The sequence below is a fragment of the Miscanthus floridulus genome, unplaced genomic scaffold (assembly GCF_019320115.1).
Source record: "Miscanthus floridulus cultivar M001 unplaced genomic scaffold, ASM1932011v1 fs_675_4_5, whole genome shotgun sequence".
NCBI classification, from domain to species: domain Eukaryota; kingdom Viridiplantae; phylum Streptophyta; class Magnoliopsida; order Poales; family Poaceae; genus Miscanthus; species Miscanthus floridulus.
The window spans coordinates 17,351-40,000 of record NW_027097099.1 but is presented as its reverse complement, the minus strand read 5'-3'; the positions used below and the strand labels follow the sequence as shown (position 1 = coordinate 40,000).

The window sequence follows — 22,650 nt, the reverse complement described above, 5'->3', positions numbered from 1 at the left end:
AGTTGATGAATTGATTAATGTGCTTTTCAATTATTTTAGCTGATATATCCATGTTCTCACCAGATTCTGATATGCTGAAAAGTTTACCAAAATTAAGTCGCCAGGAGCTGGAAGTAGCTTGTGAGGATTTTAGCAATATCATTGGCTCAACGCCAGAGACAGTAGTCTACAAAGGAACCATGAAGGATGGACCTGAAGTTTCTGTCATATCGTTATGTGCCTTTGAAGGTCATTGGACTAGCCACCATGAACTCTTTTACCAAAATAAGGTACGTTTATGACATTATGGCATTCACACACTTATTTTTCTGAATACTAAATGGGATGATATTTTCAGGTCATTGATCTGGCAAGATTGAATCATGAGAACATAGCAAAGTTTTTAGGGTACTGCAGGGAGAGTGATCCATTCTCTAGGATGCTAGTCTTCGAGTATGCACCAAATGGGACCTTATTTGAGCATCTACATTGTAAGTCACATTCGCTTTGCTAGTTACCTGCAGCTTGCTCTATGCCATATTTCATGTCTAATAGATTTCAATTTCATTGTGAATGTTTTTGTTTAGACGGAGAAGGAGGCCAGTTTTCTTGGCTCAGGCGAATGAAGATAGCCATTGGGATTGCCCAGGGGTTAAGATACTTGCACACTGAGTTGCAGCCCCCGTTTGCTATATCTGAGCTGAATTCAAATTCTGTGTATGTTACAGAAGATTTTACTCCAAAGGTATGTCCTGCACAGGAGCTAGTACATGCATCGTCTTGTCTTACATTTATTACTTTTAGTTATCTCATGCTTAAAGTCTCCAACTTGGTCAGACAATCAATTGTTTCTACTACGTGTCTCTTTGCAGCTGGTTGATTTTGAATGCTGGAAAATGATGTTCTCGAGACAGTTCATCTCGAGACATGAGAAGGCTCCTGGACAGTTGAATAGCAAATCTCCTTTCCCTGGCCATGGGGATTCTGTGGAGGAGAAACAAGCTGATATCCAAGCCAACACGTTTGCTTTTGGAGTAATTTTACTGGAGATTATCAGCGGGCGGCTTCCATACTGCAAGGATAAAGGCTATTTGGTCGACTGGGTGAGCCAATCTTTCTATGTCCTTTACCATCTAGATGACTCCTACACTGTGACTTTTTATTTTGTTACATAAAACCTATGGGAACCTGCTCCATGATCCTATTTTTTGTAGTGCCATGAACTGGATTGCAAAAGAACAGAGTAGAAATAATGGGGGACTGCAGAGTAAAGAACCTGGGGGATTGGGGGTACCGCATATTTGAAAAACTATGGGTGCAGATGCGCCATATCCATATGTGAAAGACGTTTTCAAACTGTTTTCAGTATGCATGGGAAGAGAAGAAGCCATTGGCAGAAAAAAAAATGTAGTCACTGTCACTGCTAACACCTGAACCTTGTCTCACACAGGCGACCAAGTACCTCCAGCAACCAGAAGAGATCGGGAAGCTGGTGGACCCAGAGCTGAGCAGCGTGCGGAGCGAGGACCTGGCGGTGCTGTGCAGCGTGGTGAGCCGGTGCATCGACCCGGACCCGTCCAAGAGGCCGTCGATGCAGATCATCACGGGCGTGCTGGAGAACGGGATCGACCTGTCGGCGACCGCCATCCTCTGACACTGGTGGTGTAAGTGTGACTGAACTGGTGTAATACGGAGTTACGGACATAAACTAGGTACGGGTTGTTATAGCTGATGTTTGGGAGGCACTGTGTTGCCGGTCTGATGGAGACCTTGGTGAATGGTGACTTGTCAGTCTCGTTTGCCGTTGCCCCTGTTACGGTGTGATGAAAACCTGTGTGTGGTCTCTGAAACTGAACTGAGTACGTGTGTGCAAACTGAAGACGGCTATCTGTCTCGGTTGGTGTTGGTCCTTGTGAAAACTTGTGTCTGTGTGTTGTCTCTGAACCTGAACTGAGCAGCCAATGTTGGACCCTATGAATCCTGAAGGCTTCGACAGGGCAGAGGAATCTCTGATTCTCTATGTTACTGTGTAACAGGGAGGGACGACGGAGGGAGAAATCTGGTGGAAATGGATGGATGGGTGCACCTAAACCTGGGAATGGTTTGGGGAAAAGAGGAAAACACGCACGTCGGCGTCACACACAGTCTCGCGTTTGTGATTGTGAGACCGAGGGGAAATTCGGCCGCCGGGCCAAGCCAAGAAACTGGCAAGATATTTTTTTAGAAAGAGTACATGGGCTGACCACTCGGGCTTTGATGGGCCTACCTGGGTTTCCTTCTAATATCGGATTTCAGAGCCGTTGGATCATGGATCTTCAAAGCCAATCCCCCCTCCCCGCATCAACAGCCAAGTCCGTCTGACCTAGAATTCTCGCGAGAGCCTCCCCAGGCGGCGGGGACGAGAGCGAGGAGGTAGTCGATCCGGCGGGGCGGCAGCGGCGGCGATCATGGCTCTTCGGTCCTTTAGTCGCCTCCTCACCCGGAGCTTCTATCCACGCCGCGCGAAGGTGGAGTCCTCGCCGGGGATCGTCTCCCAGGCGGCCTCAATGTTGGTTGCTGGCACTGGCAGGCCAGCACGCTCTCTACACACAATCGTGAGTCTCCGTCCCCACCAAGTCTCAGATCGAAAATTCCGCGGCTCATGTTTCTTTCTCATACATATCCGGAAACAGAGAGGCGTCGGTGCTGGTGATAGCGCCTATGGTGCTGCTGCTGTGGTCGCGGCCGCGTTGACTGGAGGGGCAGGGATCCTGATCTTCAAGAAACGTCCAGATGATGGTATGAGTTGAAATTGCTTTCGAATTTCTGGTTATTTGCTTTGTTTGGTATGTGACCTACGCATCATAGGACCTGTAGCTGTAGATGGTGATGTGACCATGGAGGACATCAAGAAGGAGGAGGTGGGCATCAAGAAGGACATGGGGAAGCACCAGATGGACGTGGTGGAAGCAAAGTTCCATGAGTGGATGGAGAAGGTGGGCAGGGAATACCCGAACGAGGAAGAGAAGGCTTACCGCTTTGAGCTCTTCAAGGAAAGGCTCAAGGAAACAGAGACTTTCACTGAAGAAGGAAGAGGAAAGAATTCCTTCCCATGTTTCGCCGACATGACAGATGATGAGATCAGGGCAATAACGAATTGCCACAAGCCTCGTAGCAAAGAATATGAGGCATCACTGATGCGGGTAAACATTTTGTTCCTACTTAGTGAGAATTATTATCTGCACAATGATTGTCCTTCTGGTAAACATGCACACTATACTGATAACAACAAACCACCTAGAAGACATTCAAACCAACACCATAAGAATTACATACTCAGTCTTGTGGACGTTGATTGCACCTGTTCAAATAGAGTTGACCCAAATTGTCTAAAATATCTTTATTATTAATTAAAGAGCAAAGCGATTGGTCTCCTCATGACAAAAACAAACTATGATGGCATGCCATTTTACTGGACATGCACTAGTTTCCTTCTAGTAGGCAATGGGATTAGCATATTGCCGCAGCTTCCTCTGACTTGGTTTCAGGAATGCACAGCATACAGATGAGACATGCACAATCGGCATTATTATCAGTCAATCTATGTTCTTAAGGCGACGCCTAGGCGTCCAGGCGACCCCCCAGGGCCTTGCAAAATCCTCGCCTAGGCGGGCAAGGCGTGTGCCTAGGCGTCTGGAAGGTGGCGCATCGCCATGACTCGCCTTTACGCCTTAAGAACATAGCAGTCAATAGTAATGTGATGAAACAATTTATATTTATACTTGTTATTACCTTTGAGGCAGGCACCCATGGCCCATCCGCCACATGATACTACTACTTCATTATGGTACTGATACAGGCTTAGATCAGGACATCCAATACTGGCAGTCTATACATTAGCTAGCTGCCTTAATGCAATATGTCTGGAACTTCATTGTTATTACAAACTTAGATCTTGATATCTTGAAGCAACTGCATGCTTTTGCTGCTCTTTTTTTTTCACGAAATTGAACCAGTATATGTTCTTGGGTGTAACAGAGCAGTGGTTCTCTCATGAAAACAGGATAATCGACTTTTCTTTTTTTGATAGATGAAGAAGAAGATGGATGAGAGGATGCTTTTGATTGAGAAGGAGAAGGCGAAAAGGAATGTCGTCAACTGCTCAAAGCAGTAATGCAGCTGGCAACTTCTATGTCCAGCCATGACTGAAGCACCTACTACTTCGGTTGCCACTGCCTCCGTATGCTTGTTGGAATTGAGGCATTCCATAGTAGTCAATTTTATGGAGCTGCCTTGTAATATCTTCTATCAATTAGTAGGTGACAGCCCTGGCCTCTTCCCAGTCGACATACTCCGGAAGCTCAGCATCTGCAGCAAACGTTAACAATTAGACACCACACCGAATCTAGTGAGAGTAACACTGAGGAGAAATACTGACCTTTTTGGCTCATATATTCATCAAACTTATCCCACCTAAAGCCAGGCCATTCGCCAGTCTCCTCTTCGCCCGTCTCCTGCTGACATGATGCTTCTTTTCCTGCTCCCATGGTGTAGAGGAAGGACGAAGAAGCAATGGCCGCGAATGCGACGAGGGCCCCGACCCTGGGATAGGTGAAAGAGGATGGGGTGTACTGCGCCGGAAAAAAGAAATTTGAACCAATAATGATATGAGATCAATGACGGAGCCAAAAAAAAAGTTATAGTTGGGGCGAATTTCAACATGAAAATAACCAAAAACACTTTTGGCCTAAATCGCACCGTGTTAACATGCTATGATCATACAAATTATGGCGAAAACCCTACAATCACACAAACTATAATGAAAAGGTGGAATGTTACTTCAATTTTGCAGAATTAATACAAATACATTGCAAATACAAAATACTTAGAAGGGGTGAACCTGTAAATGCTATGAAAATCAATAAGCCAATAACAATAAAGTGGTTGTATCCCCAACCACGAAACTGAGCTGAGCGGATGGCTGTAGCGGGGATTAGGGATTGGAACCAAATTGGGCCCTTGTTGGGCTAATCTAAAGTGACCAAAACAAGCCCAGTGCCCAGCAAGAGGAACGGGTCATCTTCTTCCATCAGATATCGCCGCCGACCGCTCGCAGCTCGCCGGTTGTCGCCATGTCGCTGCCACTGCTCGATGAGCTCGGCACTCAGCAGTCGGAGCTAAGGAAGAAGAGGGGGTTGGGGGTCAACTTACGCCGGAATGGAAGGAGCGGGCTCCATTCCCCGCCACAGGAAGCTCGTATGAAGTGATCCTCTGCGCGGCAGCACAACCCGGGACGAAGGTCGCCTCGGCGAAGCTCCCCGAACCCGCGATGAAGGTCCTCCGCGCTAAACGACTGAGCGAGCCTACTGTGCGGATCGACATGATGCTCCTGCTCTCTCCTTCAGCTCTACACTCTCGACACAGCCGCCTCCCTCCGCAACCCTCGACACTGTCAGACTGGGCCGGAACGAGCGGCCCGGTTCGAAGCCAGGCCTGATGGCTGTTCGTTTTGGCTCGGCCCGCCTGGAACGGCCATTCCTCTGTCTAACGAGTATGCATTCTACTAACGAGTGTTACGGCCACTAGTAGAACAGGCGCGCCACCGCGCGCCCAGGTGGCCATCGAGGTGGTTCATGAATGGATTTTGTGAAGTCAAAATAGTTTGGGAGACAATTCACATGGTCATTACATACACGCGGTTGTAGTTTTTTTTTTTTTTTGAGATTCACACGGTTGTAGTTCTGATTATACATACAATGGTACAAATAATATGATCTAGCAATGTTTTAAGTTACATACATAGGATAGAGGGCACGCCCCTGCACGCGTGGGCAGGCTATGTATTCGTACACATAAAGTCAAATTTTAGTGCAACATATCCATGAATGAGTCCCAACTGATACAATATATTTTAAAATCAATAATGAGTCTATCTTGACATAAGTCGCAAGTCGCAAGTTTGTGCAAAGATGATATAAGTCAGTTTTCTTTGGCGACGGCTCCAATTCAAAACACGACGAACTACCAGTAGACCTTTTCTTCAGTTGGGCCAGGATTCTGGTTCTCGGAGTGTCCCTAGTCTAAGTTTTTTTTACCTGTATAGTTGTTTTTTCTGCCGTTTTACTGGTTTCCGTTTTGATTAGCAGGGGACGCTGGGTGTAAATAGGGAGTTGTATTTGCTCTTTTTCTCTTTATATCGTCTAATAAAATCCGCGGCAAAGCTTTTGCCGTCCTTTCGGAAAAAAAAATCTATCTTGACAGCAAGAGATAGGCTACCAACTGACAACAATTCTTGCATCGAAGCCTTATACAAGGACAACCAAAACAGAAAAACATTTGTTGTTGTTGTTGTAATGACAGATCAACTGGACATCATACAAGCAGAGAGTGGTCCAAAGTTGCAGTATGACTGGACTGCTGCAAAGGAGAAGACAAGATCAGCACGACGTCAGTGTGTACTTGAAAGTTGAAACAAAAAAATTATCTACTTTCCAGAATGGAATTGAGGCACACAACAACCTGATACAGGACACTGGCAAATTTGAGTCATGCAAAATCAACCCAGCTTGGTAGAGTAAATTAATTCTGTCCATTAGAAAACAGGAACGAAATGGAAGAACCAATAAGTTATTTGTTTCCATTTTTGTATTCACCTTGCGAATAGGTTCGATGGCGTCCCTCCTCCAAGGGGATTGCAATACATCGTGCTCCAGCCTGTCCACATAGGCCACTTATGGTTTGTGGTCCATTTTCTCCAACAGCACCGTTGCTGACGTGTGGTCACGGCTCTGCTCGTCACTGTTGCTCCCAGAGCCAATGTGAACCTCGCATCGTTGTGAGTCTGCCCATAGCCTACATAAACAAGAGCATTGGAGGCCCATAAGGTGGACATGGAGAGTAATCAGGTGGCAAAAGCCATCGTAGTGACGACGACGACGACAACAACAACAAAGCCTTTAAGTCCCAAACAAGTTAGGGTAGGCTAGAGTTGAAACCCAGCAGAAACAATCAAGGTTTAGGCACGTGAATAGCTATCTTCCAAGCACTCCTATCTAAGGCTAAGTCTTTGGATATATTCCATCCTTTCAAGTCTCCTTTTATTGCCTCTATTCAAGTCAACTTCGGTCTTCCTCTGCCTCTCTTCACATTACTATCCTGGCTTAGGATTCCACTACGCATCGGTGCCTCTGGAGATCTCCGTTGCACATGTTCAAACCATCTCAACCGGTGTTGGACAAGCTTTTCTTCAATTGGTGCTACCCCTAATCTATCACGTATATAATCGTTCCGAACTCGATCCCTTCTTGTATGACCGCAAATCCAACGCAACATATGCATTTCCGCAACACTTAGCTGTTGAACATATCGTCTTTTCGTAGGCCAACATTCTGCACCATACAACATAGCAGGTCTAATCACCGTCCTATAAAACTTGCCTTTTAGCTTCTGTGGTACCCTTTTGTCACATAGGACACCAGATGCTTGCCGCCACTTCATCCACCCTGTTTTGATTCTATGGCTAACATCTTCATCAATATCCCCGGTAGTGACGTAGTGACATAGAATGTAAATGTAAATATAAAAGCCTAATCCAAGCCACGTAGCAAAGAAAAAGATTTTATCGAATCTCTAAGCATAAAACGAAATGCAGAGGAACCAGTTGTTCTAATGTTCAGTTGGCAAAAGGAACCTATGGTTGAAATAGTCTAATGTTCAGTAACTGAAATGGTCTACATACAGGAAGGCAAGCGAATATCTGAACACATTAGATAAAAAACAGAATACAGGCACATCTTAGATCTGAAAAAAAAAATCTGCTTAAAAAAAGTTTTTAGACTCTATGATCAACCAATAAGCTTCACCTTCTTCACGGTAGATGTTGGCAAAAAAACTGTTTCTAGCTCTAGAATAAAAGTGCTATATACATTTACAATCCTATCTTGGCGAAAACTGTAAATATTGTAGCTTCATAAAGTGTGCCTTGATAATGACTCAAGCAGCGCCAACATAGATCCACTATAATCCTATGGAGTGTTCAAGCTAGAAAAAAAGGAACGATAGGTAATATTAATTAGCGGTACCTTAAGCTCATATAATAAAAACCAAAATCTTTAGAGTTGTGAGTACTATACATTTAAACTGCCAAGCTCAGGATGGCACCTTGGACTGAATAAGGACCACATTAATTTGTGCCTATGGACTTCATATACAACAACGAACAAATTGTGTGAAGCAAAGACATAATTGGAAATGGACTTATGCTCAGCAACGCAGTGGACAAATTGTAGCAGCTAATGAAAACAGAACAACAAATGCAAAAGAGAATTGGTAGGATATAATAATGGCACTGTCATCACACAGAACTAATGCAGAAAGCAAGAACCATAGAAAGATGTGTATATATACTCTGTGGCACGTAGGACCTAAGTTGCACGGATACGGATACGTGTATCGGTATCGGGAGGATACGGATACGCGGATACGGCAATTTCCTAAAAAACCCGATACGCGGATACGTTTACTATTTAAAAAATAAAATAAAAATAATGTAGGTCAGAATTTAAAACTGAGAACAGTAAAAAAGTTCAAAGTTTTAGAATTACCTTGATAACAGAGATGTTGGGGCCTTGGGGGTAATTAAGTCAACAAAGAAAATCTGTTCTTGTCTCAGCCTTCTTTGCAACCTCTGAAATTTGATGAAATCAATCAGACATGAAAATAATTTGGTCGAAGATAGCTAGCATTCTTGCAAGTAGCAAGATCCAAACCTTATATACACCAGCTGGGCTTGAGGAGCTGGAAAGACAAGGGTGGTGGCCCGTGGGAGCACAAAATAATTCAAGAATATGATCTCGGACTATGCACAACAGCATAAGGTGCAATCAAAAACAAGCACTTGACAAGGACCTTGGTAGATGGAAATGGAATGAATGGTAGCTGGAAATCTGAAGAGCTATCCACATCACTGATTGAAAAAAATAAGTGTCAGGACACAAGATATGCAAATTCAGAGGATTCAGATGAAGAAAAGGTAACAACACAGCATAAAGCAGATAATTGCAAGAGGAAGACAAAGAATTAGGTGCATACCCTTGTTTCAATATTGACAGTCTCTCTCCAACTAGTGAGAACCAATGTGTGAACAAGAATAGAATATCTTCGGCTAGACCACTGGAGCTTGAGAAGATTTTCTTGGTAGCATCAGAAGCTACCTTTCTCATTTCCCAGCTTGGATGGCAAAGTAGATATATTAGCAGCTGTACAAAAGGACGATGAATCAATACATGCTACAGCCATATAAGTATTTCTCCAGTTGTAAGAAGCTAAAAGTGTATCAATATTATTAAAAGAATTTCGGATAAGAAAAACAAGATTCAACAATTTAGAGCATTCAAGCCAATTTATTACAGAACAGCAGGTCTAAAGTCTCATCAGCTCTCAAATTTAGAAAATTAATAAAAGGAATTCAGGTTTGCCATTCATTCAGCAGCAAGTTCCTATTCCTCATTTGTTTCATTGTCATCCACAATTTCAACCGGCGGCTCATCCAGACCAAAAGACACAGCTTGAAGTTCAAGTTCATCGAGGGACAGATCAGCAACTTCAAGAATCCCAACACCACCAAGTGAATCAAAAGAATCCCCTCCTACATCCCACATCCTTGTCTCTCCTGTCTTGTATGCATCACTTCTTCTTGACAGATGCCTCAGATTTGAGTGCACAAAGACCAAATCTTCAGCACGCTCTGGAGTTAAGGCATTTCTCTTGACACTATGGACAAAGCTATAGGTGCTCCAGTTTCTTTCACAGCAAGAAGATGAGGCTGGCTGGCTAAGCAATTTCATGGCCAAACTCATCAATAAGGGAGCAGATTGTCCATGATTTGTCCACCAAGTCATAGGGGCAACAGTCCATCTATCATGAATTGAGTCAGGATCACTAAATTCTTCTGAACAACTAGAGAACCTTGAGTACTCTTCTTTTACTTTAGCCAACTCTTCTGGCATGGGAAAGAACTTAAAGCAAACCATCCTCATTTTTTATACCTCTTTATCCTTGTGGGGTGGTTCACGGCCAGGACCTTCTTCAAGCCACTTTTTGCTATAATATCTGCAATTAGCAATTTGGCATTATGATTTTATAGTGAATGAAAAAAATCTGTACAGACTACAGACCACTCAAGTGAATGGCAATTTGTACCTTGGATTAAGTGAATGAGCTAAACAATGAAGTGCATTATTTCCTTTTGTCCACCTAGCAATCAATATGTCATAAATAACTGAGTACAAGTCTGACTGCTCATCTTCTAGCAAGCCCTCATATCGATATATGACTTTCTTCACTTTCTCTATCATTGAATCCCACATCTCATAAACTAAGTGAAGACATGGTGTGTCGGTATCTGTCATACGAATCATTTCATATATAGGAGTTGTAATCTTAAGAATATAATCCACCTTGTCCCACCATACATCACTAAGTATCAAGTCCTTGACAATTTGGGCTGTTGGAGTTGGAGAATCATCTCTGACTTCTCTGTACACACTCCATTTGTCACTAATCACCATTTGTTGGAGGGCTGTTTTTACCTCAACAAACCGCTTCAACATGCACACAACAGAGGCAAATCTTGTTTCAGCAATAGAAAGTAACTTCAAACGACTGAACTCATTGAACATTGAAAGCCGCATGCCATGGTTCATAATGAAATTCTTTATCAAAGCAGCCTCAGTTTTAACATCATATATAAATTCAAGTTGCCCCCAAGCAAATAATTCTTCTTCAGAAGGATTGTTTCCTATTTTAGGTTCACATATACTTTTTAAAGCAAGATTGAGGGTATGCACAACACATGGTGTCCAAAATATGTTATCATACTCAGATTCTATTATGAGACCAGCACCTTTGCAATTTGCAGCATTGTCTGTAATGATTTGAACTACATTATGTCGACCTACTTCTTCAATTATCCCTCTTAACTTTTCAGCAATATACTCTTTGGATTTGAACTCACCTTCACAATTATCAGCTCTCAGGAACATAGGTGACTTGTCAGAAACAGCAACAAAATTGATGATTGGTCGCCTTTGGGGATCTGACCAACCATCAGAGCAGATTGTGACTCCCTTCTCTGCCCATGTGCTCTTTGTGCTCTCCAACAAAGTCTCTATGTGCCTCCTTTCTTGCTTCAGAAGTCCCTCTCTTACTCTGTTGTAACCAGGAATCACATAACCTTGCATGTTGCGGCTGCAAGCAAAGGTAAAGGCTTCTCGAAGATATGGATTTCTCAGAAAATTGAAAGATATCCCTCCAGAATAAATTGCTCTACTGATTAAAGCATCCAAGTGCTTACGGTCTTCCAATGCCCAAGCTTTTTGCAATGCAGAAACAGGCCCCCTCTTGTTCCTCTTGTTGCTGTCAGCAGTATTGCTTGAGGAAGGAGCAGTAGGCAAAGAGACAGTTCTTGACTTGGATCTTTCCACCAGATTCTTGCACCTTTCAATTTCCTTCCTCATTTCACTAAGCATTTCATATGTAACATTAGGACATTTACCTATTCCCTTTCCTGAGATCTGCAGCAAATGAGCTTCAACTCTAGTGTAACTACTCAGTTTTTGCATTGGACAGTACTTGCAGCGCCACAAAGCATTTCCTCCACCAGCTTTAGGCTTCTCCAGAATGGTGACATGATCCCAAAGTGGAGCCTTGATGTCTGTTGTGTTTGTGGCTGCAGATCCTACGCTACCACTAGCACTTGCACTAGCACCGCTCATATTTGGAGACGCCATCTACTGCGTACAAGCAATCAAGCAACAAGAACTCACTAACTGGACTGCAGAAATAGAAATGTAGCATGAACTGAGGAAGTGGTGGTTCGGTCATGTTATGTAGATACATCTTAGTCCTAACTATACCTCTCCCTGTCCCAGGAAGAATACCTCATGGAATTGTGGTGATGAGGGGAGGAATGGACACCGGATGGTGAGTACTGGAAGAAAGGGGGCGGTGGGATCCTCTCATCCATGTCCCCCAACTACAAGGACACCAAGAATTCAAAAGAAAACTGCAAGATTGAATCTTCAAGCCTAACTAGGGGATGTCTGCGGCCTCCTATACGGAATCCAAGGAAATCTAAAAGGACAGAAAGGTGCCAATGACCAAGGAGCAAGTATAGCCTCCTAAGGGTTTCACTTCCAATGAAATCCAGTTGATTTACTTACAAAAGGGACTCCAATATTAAGTTTTATTGTACACGACATAGAATAGATCGAGAATGGGGAGAGGAAGAAAAAGAGGAGATCGAGAACGAGGAAGGGGATGAACTCACGGAGGCTCGTCGCCGGGGATCCACGTCGCAGGGGCAGAAACTCGTCGCTGGCAACCGGCGAGCAGGGACAGAGGTTCGTCGCCGGTGAGCGGAGGCAGAGGCTCGTCGCCGGGGATCCACGTCGCAGGGGCGGAAACTCGTCGCTGGCGAGTGGCGACCGGCGAGCAGGGACGGAGGCTTGTCGCCGGCGAGCGGAGGCGGAGGCTCGTCGCCGGTGGCCGGCGGGCGGCGAGCAGGGGATGCGCCGTCACCGCGCGGGGTCGCGGTCATGCGGGAGTGCGGTCTGGCTAGGGCGTCGGGGAGAGGATATGCGGCTGTTATTTGGGCCGGGCCGTATCCCATAAGGCCGATACGTATCAGCCCACGTATCCGATATTCGCGAAAATAATTAAAATTCGGATACTCTGCCGATACGTATCCTTGGCGTATCGGACACGTATCCGTATCCGATACGTATCGGATACACGATACGCGCCTTCCTGGACGTATCCGTGTAACATAGCGTAGGACCTATCAGTTGGCAAACAGGTTTCGCTGGTGCATGATGGCGATGCATCTTTTTCACAAAGAATTTGTCTAACAGCATGAACAAAAGGATCTTTTGTTTCCCCCATCACTAAGCCTGACTAAACTATCAGTGTGTTCTGCAGGACTGTTAGGAAAAATGGCAACGTTAAAAATTGTATTAGCGTGATCAGATTATGTTTTCAAATAACAAGCTGTGATTTTAAAATCACAATGCCCATCTATAATCTATAAGGTTGCAAAACTTTGTACGAAGACATGGTAAATGATAGAATCGTTTGAATGGTAGTGCGAAATAGACATTTAAAAGAGTTTTTAATTATGATGAGTCGCATAAAACCAAGGGACTTATAGTTAAAAACATGGTATGTTAGTAACCACTTTGGCAGTTACAAATGAAAAGGTTGAAAGAATAGTTGTATCTCTAAATTTTTTTCTCTACGAATAGTCCCATGAAGACCAGATCACCCCATGGAATTCTATTAGTGCTATACATTATAATCCATTCAACGATGTGAATATGCAGACCTAAAACACAAAGGAGGCTTTAATCTAATAGATCTTTTGTGCAGAGTTAGGTCTATGGAAAACAGGTATAATACATAGATGGATTGAGAAATATAGCGCATCAGCGAAACAAAGGCTGCGATAACAGATTGGGGAAATAAAATATTGACAAAGAGACCATGAATGTACAAGGGTGTGGTTTATTACCAGAAGGGCTGGGCTCTGTTCCTCCCATTAAAGAGCAAATAATACCACGCTGCACACATATGACATATCAAACAAAATCAGGAATGGAAGTTTCATAGGCACCCGTTCATATGCGCTCATGTACAGGCACTACTGCAGGTAGAATGCAGCTTAGGAGAATGGTACTTTATTACATACATCAAGATAAAAGGGGGCAATTGTTCAACAGCTGTATATGGTTGTTAATGAAAGCAGGAAACAAAGGCTATAATAATCTGTTGCAGACAACTCTTATAAGAATCGAAAAGAAGTAAAGACATACCAAAATTCATGGTTGTTAGGAGAAATCTGCTATTCCAGAATTGTTAATTGTATAGGCTATGTTCAAGTTCAGGTAAAAATCCCATTTGGGCAGTACAGAACCAGGTGCATCCCTCATGCTCCACTTGAGCTTTTCCTCTCCCTCCTGAGCATATTATCATCCTTCATATGGCAAAATCAGAATCTATAATGGGAAAGGGTAACATAGATAGAAAAAACTAAACTGAAGCAAATTCATGAATGCAAAGTGGCACGATAACTTTTATAATGTATAAAGAACATACAGTACAAATATTTAGCTGCATAAGTGAGAACATAAGGAAAGTGAAATTGGACATACACTGATCTATTGCTCCTGATTTGAGAAGTCAAGAAAAAAATTGCAATGGTACCGAATTTGGTAGAAACAACAGAAGGTAGCATAATAACTCCAGACCTTGCTTGTCCTGCAGAATTGTAAAGTAAATCAAATAAAAAAAAGGGTAGAACACACTCATCCAAGCATCGTCAAATTTTTGACTCCCTGCAAGAGCAGCTTCAATTACAAATTCATAAGCACTAAACAATAGCACAATATAGGATGCCATATTTCATAAGTACTAAACAATAGTACAATATAGGATGCCATACAAACAAGACACTGTAAGACCATTTCATACAAGAGGCATATAATACATCTATTTTTCAATTCAATGCCAATTATTCGCAAGTTCTTGGGGGCAAAGATTTTTTTTCACCATGTATAGCTCTTCTAACATAGGAATGATTATTTGCAAATCAATTTGACATGATGCGTGCATGATGAACTTACTGTTCCCAAACATCTTGCCGACGCTCTTTTATTGATATGGCATAGGTTGTGCATGGGCTTTAGCACCATCTCCAAAACTGGATTTACCTACATTTGAAGTCACATAGAAAGGGTAGAATAAATAAGCATGAATACATAAACCCTAGAATATGAGCAAACGAAATCCGAGGGTAAATGGAGCCACAGAAAATGAGAGTTCAAGGAAAGGCAGGGGCGAGCGCAGGGTCTTTTGTAGCATAGCCAAGGATTGAGGCCTACCAGAAACCGAGGTCTCATAAAAAACAGTGCAAGACACAATTACAACAACATTAAGAAAGAGGAGGCACAATAATTAAATCCACATTAACATGTGCTGGATATCATTAGTTCAAGGCAAAGTAGAAGAACACATTGTCAATGCACAGGTCAGCCATTCAATGGTCTAAAAATAATCTCTAGCAGAATTTCACATCTAGTGTTGAACATAACAGGATAAGCACACTGAATTTATTCTGCAGGTATAGAATTCGACTTTCGTGCACGCATCAAGGGTTTCTTAATCAAGGCAAATGACATGTATCGGAAGGGCTCCTAATCCAAATCACGCAAAAACACAAACCATTCTCTGATTTAGGTAAAATATCATAGTGCTCCACCAAGCAGAATAGATTCAACTGACAGCAAGGCTGGAACCATGCACACTCAGAAGTGTCAGGTTCATAGCCAATTTAGCTGAAGATCGAAGCAAATCTGTTAGCATAAAGCCTATGGAGGAAACAAGATTACAGAAAAATCATAAAGCTTGAATGGATTTTTTTTTTTTTTTTTGCAATGGAGTGCAGGAAACAAGATTAGATTGTTGTCAGGGAAAAGCAGGTCATCATTGCATATGCCAAATTGCTTTAGTTCATTAACAATACAAAAACATGCTTGCATTAGTCAGTGTCACTCCATATGCGAAATGCCTCAGTTCAATAAAAGCGGAATTGAAACATCAATACCTTTGTTCCTGTGTCCCTATCTCGTATGGGGCTTTAGAACTCACATAGTTGTTAGTGTGATCTCCTAACCGAGAAGGCCCAACGGCCTCTTGGGCCTTGAGCTCGTGCCCTGATCGGGGGCGCCCAACCCTACATGGTTGGTGGGCCCCCGTCACCCTGCGCTATAAAGACTGGTGGGGGCCGGCGGCTCGCAACACGAGGTTCGCCGTGAGCCGCAAACCCCACCTAAACCCTAATCCGATCGTGAGGGGCGCAGCCAGTGACAGGAAGCGCCACCAGCCGCGCCGCCACGCTACACCGACGACCGCTACACCGACGTCTTCCCCAACCATCGCTGCCCGTGAGCAGACTTCACCGACGAAGCTAATGGAGGCCTCTGGATCCACTCCCTCTGGGATCTCAGGTTCGACACCTTCTCCTTCCTCTAGATAGCATTCTAGGTCTACATCGTTACCGTTGTCTACTGCTCGTGATGTCTACCCTCTAGACCGACTGCTAGATGATTCTAGGGTTATAACAATAGTCACATAAGCTATTCTGGAACACAGAGAATGCAGCGAGATAACATAGTTGGTTCGCATCAATATCCCAAACCTGCAAACGAGGTGCCTTCCAGATTAGCAATCCATGGAAGCAAAAGCACCACTCGAGTATTATTAGAAAAACGCCATGATCTGACAAAGTTTCGGTAGCACAGGGAGGCAGTGAAACATTTTCATTTTTTTTTCACAGCATAAATCCTATCTGTAGACATACACATACTAAATCCATGCATATAGAAAACGAAATCAAGGGTTCAGAGACATATAAGGGGATTTTTTTGAAGTTACCGTAACAGGACCAGGCAAGGTCCGGGAGGTGGTGTGCCCGCATCGATGGCTCCCCGAGCTGGTGTGCCGTCCCATCCGCCCGCATCGAACACTTCCCGCACCGGTACGCCACCCGATCCGGGACGCCGAGGGAGCAGAAGCCGCAGATCGGGGCTGCACCCGCGCCGGCGGCCAACGGGAGGGCCGCCCTCGCCACCGCCGGCGGCGGCCGGGGCCCACGCGCGGAGCGGACGGCGGCAGCGGCGCTGCGTCGCGGGGAGGAGCGCCGTTGCTGATCTGTCTCAGTTTACTTGCCCCTTTGACGGTGTGATGAAAACCTGTGTCTGTGTGTGGTTTCTGAAACTGAACTGAGCCGGAGCATCCCTTTGGTCGTCCGTGGAGTAGAGTGGAGACGGCTATCTGTCTCGATTGCCCCTGTGGTGAAAACTTGTGCCTCAGTGTCTGTGTGGTCTCTGAACCTGGAGCAGCCAGCAGCCAGCAGCCAGCAGCCATTGAATCCTGAAGGCTTTTTACTTTTTAGATTAGACAGGACAGAGGAATCTCTGATTGTCTTTGTAGTAGTAACAGGGAGGGACGGAGAAAAATCTGGTCGAAATGGATCAAAGCAAGAAGAACAAGGCGTGAAGACGAACGAGGTCGAAAGGAAATTGGACGCCTGCCTGTGCCTGTGCCTGGCGTCGCCTCCCCGCGTGCGGAAAAATGTAGTGTGGAAAAGACGCACGCGAGTAGCCCCGTGGAAACTCAGGAAAAAACACGCACACGTCGCAGTCGGAGTCTTGCGCGGGCCACGGGCGCCTTCTTGGGCCACCACGCCGGACCGGAGGATCCGGCGGACGCCGACGGGCCGAGGTGCGCTTGTGCGGCTGTGCTCCGCTCGTGCCTAGTCGCGCTAGCGAACGAAAAGCTTTTGACTAGGACAGGGACAGCAAGCATCGTGTTGGACGACGGGAACCGGGACGGTGACAAACTGCCGATCGGCGGACTCGTAGGCCGTTGCCTAGATTTTACTGTACAAATATACTGTAGAAGTCTCGGTCAGATTCAGATTGACTCCATCTCATCTACGGACAGTTTAGTAATTTCCTGTTTTTTTTAAGAGTTTTTTACCTCCGCTTTTAAGAAAGCAACAACGTCTTTCCTGGATTCCATCGAACCACGTATGCCCATCATGAGTTCCGGTCTTCCGGACACCGGAAACGCATACTAGTACATAATCACGGGTTCCTCGAATATTCGTTCGGTTCCCTCGCGGTTGATTGATTGACTGTACTACTACGTCTGTCTGATTAATCACGAGTCACTGTCAAGAGCTGTTGGAGCGACGACACCACACAAAGACAAACACGGCCAAACCGCCCAAAACACACGTTCCGTTCTTTTTTACCGCTGAGACGTCAAGGTCGTCGTGTGCCCTGACGAGAGATCCCAAACATGACGACACGACATCCCATCATGCCTATTCTGTCGCTGCTAACTTTTTATTCCACACACAAAAGGATACAACAATTTGCTGAGTTAGTGAGTTTGATGATGACCTACTTCAACCTAGTATTTTAGATTTAATTAAATTTATTTACAAATTTATCAATCACGCTATTTTATCCTATTATAGAATATACGAGTTTGTTTAGTCAAATTTAAAATAATCTTCCTTAGAATTGTACTCCATCTTTCTAGGAGGTGTGGTTGGCACACTCCAGAATATGCCACGTTACCACGGGACCAAATCACCCGGTAAAAGAAAAAAAAGAAAAAAAAAATCGATGCACGCCTGACCTGACACTTGCCGCCGATTGTTGGCGCCATGCCATCCGGTAAATAACAGGAGATGAGCCGACACGCACGCACACCAGAAACAACAAAAACCACGCGACGACGACACGATCGATAGAGAGAGGATGCTTGCTTGCGTTGTTTATTCAGGTTCATTCCAGGCCATGTCCACCTCGCAACAATGCGGCAACACCGGCGAACTGCTAGCCAGTGTAGCCTGTAGTGAAATCCCAATCAGACGACACAGGAGTGCAGCAACACGAAAAGGATCATCGATCGATCGATCGATCAGGCACTGGCCGGCTGCACGAAGTGCTGCGCCACGATGCGGCGCTGGATCTTGCCGGTGGCCGTCTTGGGGAGGTCGTCGGTGATGAATACCTTCTTGGGCACCTTGAACGACGCCAGGTTCCTCCGGCAGTACGCCAGCATCTCGTCCTCCCGCAGCGCCGACCCGTCCCGCGGGATCACCGCGCAGTTGATCTCCTCCCCGTACTTGTCGTCGGGCACCCCGAACGACACGGCCTGCGCCACGCCGGGGGCGCCCAGCAGCACGGCGTCCACCTCGATGGGCGAGATCTTCTCCCCGCCGCGGTTGATGAGCTCCTTGATCCGCCCCACCAGCCGGACGTAGCCCTCCTCGTCCACCACGCCGATGTCCCCCGTGTGGAACCACCCGAACCGGAACGCTGCCTCGTTCGCCTCCGGGTTCCCCTTGTACCCGGCCGTCACGTTGTCCCCGCGGACGCACACCTCGCCGGGGCACCCCGCCGCCACGCGAGCCCCTTCCTCGTCCAGCACCGCCAGCTCCTGCCCGACGGCGCGCCCCACGGACCCGGGCTTCCGGGCCCCGTCCTCCGGCAGCGGGTTGGACGTCATCAGGTGCGACGCCTCCGTCATCGCGTACGCCTCCAGCACCGGCGCGCCGAACGCCGCCTCCAGCCGCTCCAGGATCGCCGGCGCCAGCGACGCGCTGCAGCTGCGGACGAACCGCAGTGCCGGGTACTCCTCCGGCCGCAACGTGTGGCGGTCCAGGATGATCTGGTGGATCGTCGGCACCGCCGTGTACCACGTGGCGCCCGACGCGCGCATGTTGGCCCAGAACGTGGACGCCGAGAACCGCCCCGCCGCCGGGAGGGATACGGACGCGCCCGACGCCAGCGAGCTCAGCAGCGCGCACAGGAGCCCGTGCACGTGGAACAGCGGCAGCACCACCACCGTGGCGTCGGACTCGGTGAGGCGGTACACCGACCGGATGTTCCGCACCGACGCCGCCAGGTTGCGCTGCGTCAGCGGGTCGCCCTTGGGACGGCTCGTCGTGCCGGAGGTGGGCAGGAACAGCGCCACGTCCGACGGGTCGTTGTCGCCGCCGTGTTGCGACCCGTTGGTCTTGGTTCCGTTCTCGTTCGCCAGGGCCGGGAGGCTGGCGAGGTGGACCGGCCCGGCCGCGTCGTGGAGGGTGGCGGCGGCGTGGACGAGCCCGAGCTTGGCGGCCGCCGCCTTCGCCGCCGCGTTGCCCTCGGCGTTAGTGAGGAGGAGGCGCGCCTCCAAGTCGGAGAGGTAGAACTCGAACTCTTCCTGCGTGTAGGCTGTTGATCAGCACCGTTCAGTAATCGTTGTCAGAGTTGTGTTCAGGCATGTTCAGTTAAGTAGATGCATTAGGCGTGACATTAGTTGTTTGTTTGATGTAACAGCCATCACGTTGTGTAAGCGTAGAACTAGGACGGGTTGCAGATGTGCACGATCGCGTCCTAGCCGCAGAAGGAGTCACCCCGTCATGGCCACGGTCTATGCATGTCGCACGGACGCCGAGAATAACGGTGAGCCGTGCAGTCGTGGAACCGTGACGGGGTGGGGGCGAAAGCCGTGTATCCATAAGACCGATCAATGCATCCATGAGCGCTGCGCGTCGTAGTGTGAAAATCCCCTGTGTTCATCCTCTTCCTCGAGCTGTCTCTCTCTCGTGCTCTCGATAGGGTTTTAGTGTGCGCGGTCACCACCTGCCGGTGTCGCGCCGTCGCCGTGCTCCTCGCCGGAGCAGCGGTTCCAACACTCTGGTATCAGAGCCGGTTCATGAACGTTGGTGGATCGATCAGTCCACCGCGTGAACGACCGAAGAAGGTGAGAGTGATCCCGAAGAGATCGGAAGCGGAGAAGATGGGCGACGCGTCGGCAAGCTCCGGATCCGGCGTCAAGGAGAGTTCACTGGTCTGGCCTATGCTGGATCGAGCGAACTACGCCGAGTGGGTGATGATCATGCAATGCAATTTGGAGGCGTTGGAGATCTGGCATGCGATCGATCCAGGCACCAACGTGAAACGTGCCCATGATCGTCAGGCCATGGCGGCGCTCCTACGATCTGTGCCGCGCGATATGTGGCAGATGCTGGGGCGCAAGAAGACGGTGAAGGAGGCTTGGGAGGCGGTCGAGACGATGCGGCTCGGCGCTGATCAAGTGAAGGAGGTGAAAGCCCAGAGGTTGCTGCGCGAATTCGAGAACATCTCGTTCAAAGATGGTGAGACAATTGATGAATTCAGCATGCGAATCTCCAACCTCGCCGCCGAGCTCAAGACCATGGGGGGAAATGTGGAGGACTCACGCGTAATCAAGAAATTTTTGCGTGTGGTCCCTTCACGTTTCAGCCCCGTGGTTGTCTCCATCGAAATGTTCTGCGACATGAAGAAGATGACGGTCGAAGAGCTGGTGGGGCGGCTGCGCGCGGCGGAGAAGCGCCTCGACGACAAGATCGAACAGACCACGGACAAGATGGGTCGCCTCATGATGGCCGAGGAGGACTGGTTGGAGAAGCACAAGCACCGCTTCCAACAAGGTCCAAAAGAAGGCGGAGGCGGATCAAGTGGCGGTCACAGTGGCCATGGCGGTCGCGGTGGTCACCACAAAGGCAAGGCCGTGGCGCGTTCTGACGACGGGCAGGAGGGAGCCAAGTATGGGCTCACCTCTGAAGGCACTCCAAGGCGCAAAGGACGGTGCCGCAATTGCTTTATGATCCTTTGGTAGGTCTGACAGAACCCATGGGATTGGACCAATGCAGATGGGCATACAGCACAGTAGTCAGACATCTTCACTGTCGAGTTTGAACTACCTGACAGAAATCCGACAATAGGTGCAGATGCAGAAGCTGTGCATGAACCTGCAGAACAAGATGTGCAGCAGAATCCAGACAATCATCCAATAGATCATGGTGGTTTTGACAGTCCCATACCACCATCTCCTCACACTCCACTCTCAGCTCAGCTCCAAAATCATGGGGGGGAGCGATCATCAGCAGAAGTTGCAAGTAGCAGCAGCAGCTCAGACAGTGGACCTGTCAGGTACAAAACCATGATAGATTTGCTTGATTCTACTGATGTAATCATTGATTTTGAGTATAGTGGAGTGTGTATGCTGGCAGCAGATGAACCAGCAAATGTTGAGCAAGCTCTTGAGGAACACTGCTGGAACACAAGCAATGGATGCAGAAATGCAGTCCATCATTCAGAACAAGACATGGGTTCTGTCAGACCTGCCAAAGGACCATAAAGCAATTGGCTTAAAATGGGTTTTCAAGGTTAAGAGAGATCCTGATGGGAAAATTGTGAAACACAAAGCAAGGCTTGTAGCAAAAGGTTATGCACAAATCCAGGGGGTGGACTTTGATGAGGTCTTTGCACCTGTGGCAAGGCTGGAGACAGTGAGAATTTTACTGGCTTTAGCAGCTCAGGGAGAATGGGAGGTTCACCACATGGATGTTAAATCTGCATTTTTGAATGGAGAGCTTCAAGAAGAAGTGTATGTGTTACTCTGATCCAAAGTCCCATGGCAAGGTTCTGAAGTTGAAAAAAGCATTGTATGGCCTCAAGCAGGCTCTAAGAGCTTGGAATGCCAGACTTGATCAAGAATTGTACAAGCTGGGGTTCATCAGAAGTGTTGAAGAAAATGCAGTATACAGGAGAGGTACTGGAAGGTCACTACTACTGGTGGGAGTGTATGCGGATGACCTGATCATCTGTGGGCCAGATAACAACATGATTGCTACATTCAAGCAGCAGATGATGAATAGCTTCAACATGAGTGATCTTGGCTTACTCAGTTACTATTTAGGACTGGAGGTGAAGCAGAAGCCAGGAGAAATAAAAATATGTCAAAGTGCTTATGCCCAGAAGATAGTTGAGATAGCTGGTATGAAAGGATGCAACCCAGTTGACACTCCAATGGAACAGCACATCAAGGTGTTGCCTGGCAAGTCAGAGCTGGTTTCAAATGCAACAAAGTACAGAAGCATTGTTGGCAGTCTCAGATACTTGGTGAACTCAAGACCTGACCTGGCATTCTCTGTTGGGATGGTGAGCAGGTTCATGGAGAAACACAATTCTGAACATTGGACAACAATCAAACGCATTGTCAGATATGTTGCAGGAACTGCAGAGCTTG

At 46.8% G+C, this 22,650-nt stretch overlaps 5 protein-coding genes across 10 annotated transcripts; 2 read left to right on the top strand and 3 right to left on the bottom strand.

Annotated features, from left to right (window-relative positions):
• Positions 1–63: 63 nt before the first annotated feature.
• On the top strand, positions 64–2,191 carry LOC136532647 (probable LRR receptor-like serine/threonine-protein kinase At1g63430; the record flags this gene model as incomplete). Its single annotated transcript, XM_066525245.1, has 5 exons — positions 64–269; positions 338–470; positions 567–724; positions 852–1,082; positions 1,430–2,191. Coding segments are annotated over 5 exons (932 nt in total), but the record flags the coding sequence as incomplete, so codon positions are not given.
• Positions 2,192–2,208: 17 nt separating this feature from the next.
• Positions 2,209–4,300, top strand: LOC136532643 (uncharacterized). Of its 2 annotated transcripts, none has more exons than XM_066525240.1 (4): positions 2,209–2,573; positions 2,652–2,757; positions 2,827–3,161; positions 4,049–4,300. In XM_066525240.1, exons 1-4 carry the CDS (start codon positions 2,427–2,429, stop codon positions 4,130–4,132), a joined length of 672 nt encoding a protein of 223 aa, XP_066381337.1. In that variant the 5' UTR covers positions 2,209–2,426; the 3' UTR covers positions 4,133–4,300. The 2 variants fall into 2 exon arrangements, with proteins under 2 accessions (XP_066381337.1, XP_066381338.1); XM_066525241.1 differs by having other exon boundaries at positions 2,211–2,573; positions 2,836–3,161.
• Positions 4,207–5,402, bottom strand: LOC136532644 (uncharacterized). The gene is made up of 3 exons (XM_066525242.1): positions 5,170–5,402; positions 4,397–4,589; positions 4,207–4,326 (listed from the first exon to the last, which is right to left on the bottom strand). Exons 1-3 carry the CDS (start codon positions 5,338–5,340, stop codon positions 4,271–4,273), a joined length of 420 nt encoding a protein of 139 aa, XP_066381339.1. The 5' UTR covers positions 5,341–5,402; the 3' UTR covers positions 4,207–4,270.
• Positions 5,403–6,111: 709 nt separating this feature from the next.
• Positions 6,112–17,309, bottom strand: LOC136532641 (uncharacterized). 5 transcript variants are annotated; one of them, XM_066525237.1, is made up of 14 exons: positions 16,447–17,309; positions 14,637–14,723; positions 14,166–14,271; positions 13,827–13,987; positions 12,287–13,574; positions 10,159–11,750; positions 10,005–10,068; positions 9,049–9,215; positions 8,727–8,923; positions 8,562–8,644; positions 8,091–8,158; positions 7,939–7,998; positions 6,612–6,810; positions 6,112–6,375 (listed from the first exon to the last, which is right to left on the bottom strand). In XM_066525237.1, the coding sequence occupies exons 6-9, from the start codon at positions 11,745–11,747 to the stop codon at positions 8,797–8,799; spliced, it is 1,947 nt and encodes a 648-aa protein (XP_066381334.1). In that variant the 5' UTR covers positions 11,748–11,750; positions 12,287–13,574; positions 13,827–13,987; positions 14,166–14,271; positions 14,637–14,723; positions 16,447–17,309; the 3' UTR covers positions 6,112–6,375; positions 6,612–6,810; positions 7,939–7,998; positions 8,091–8,158; positions 8,562–8,644; positions 8,727–8,796. The 5 variants fall into 5 exon arrangements, with proteins under 5 accessions (XP_066381334.1, XP_066381333.1, XP_066381331.1 ...); XM_066525236.1 differs by lacking the exon at positions 8,091–8,158; XM_066525234.1 differs by lacking the exons at positions 7,939–7,998; positions 8,091–8,158.
• A 968-nt stretch (positions 17,310–18,277) lies between these two features.
• LOC136532646 (probable CoA ligase CCL9) lies at positions 18,278–20,116 on the bottom strand. The gene is made up of 2 exons (XM_066525244.1): positions 20,101–20,116; positions 18,278–19,808 (listed from the first exon to the last, which is right to left on the bottom strand). Exons 1-2 carry the CDS (start codon positions 20,114–20,116, stop codon positions 18,508–18,510), a joined length of 1,317 nt encoding a protein of 438 aa, XP_066381341.1. The 3' UTR covers positions 18,278–18,507.
• Between the last annotated feature and the right edge of the window lie 2,534 nt (positions 20,117–22,650).

Bases quoted from the DNA above. Each gene is read 5' to 3' on its own strand.
- LOC136532641 (XM_066525237.1), bottom strand. From the start codon at position 11,747: ATGGCGTCTCCAAATATGAGCGGTGCTAGTGCAAGTGCTAGTGGTAGC. The intron at 10,069-10,158 runs GTACAAATTGCC...TGCTAATTGCAG, and splicing joins GCTCATTCACTTAATCCAAG to ATATTATAGCAAAAAGTGGC. The intron at 9,216-10,004 runs GTATAAAAAATG...CCTTTTGTACAG, and splicing joins CACCCCACAAGGATAAAGAG to CTGCTAATATATCTACTTTG.
- LOC136532643 (XM_066525240.1), top strand. From the start codon at position 2,427: ATGGCTCTTCGGTCCTTTAGTCGCCTCCTCACCCGGAGCTTCTATCCA. The intron at 2,574-2,651 runs GTGAGTCTCCGT...ATCCGGAAACAG, and splicing joins CACGCTCTCTACACACAATC to AGAGGCGTCGGTGCTGGTGA. The intron at 3,162-4,048 runs GTAAACATTTTG...TTTTTTTGATAG, and splicing joins ATGAGGCATCACTGATGCGG to ATGAAGAAGAAGATGGATGA.
- LOC136532644 (XM_066525242.1), bottom strand. From the start codon at position 5,340: ATGTCGATCCGCACAGTAGGCTCGCTCAGTCGTTTAGCGCGGAGGACC. The intron at 4,590-5,169 runs GTAAGTTGACCC...TTTCCGGCGCAG, and splicing joins CCCGCTCCTTCCATTCCGGC to TACACCCCATCCTCTTTCAC. The intron at 4,327-4,396 runs GTCAGTATTTCT...CGTTTGCTGCAG, and splicing joins TGAATATATGAGCCAAAAAG to ATGCTGAGCTTCCGGAGTAT.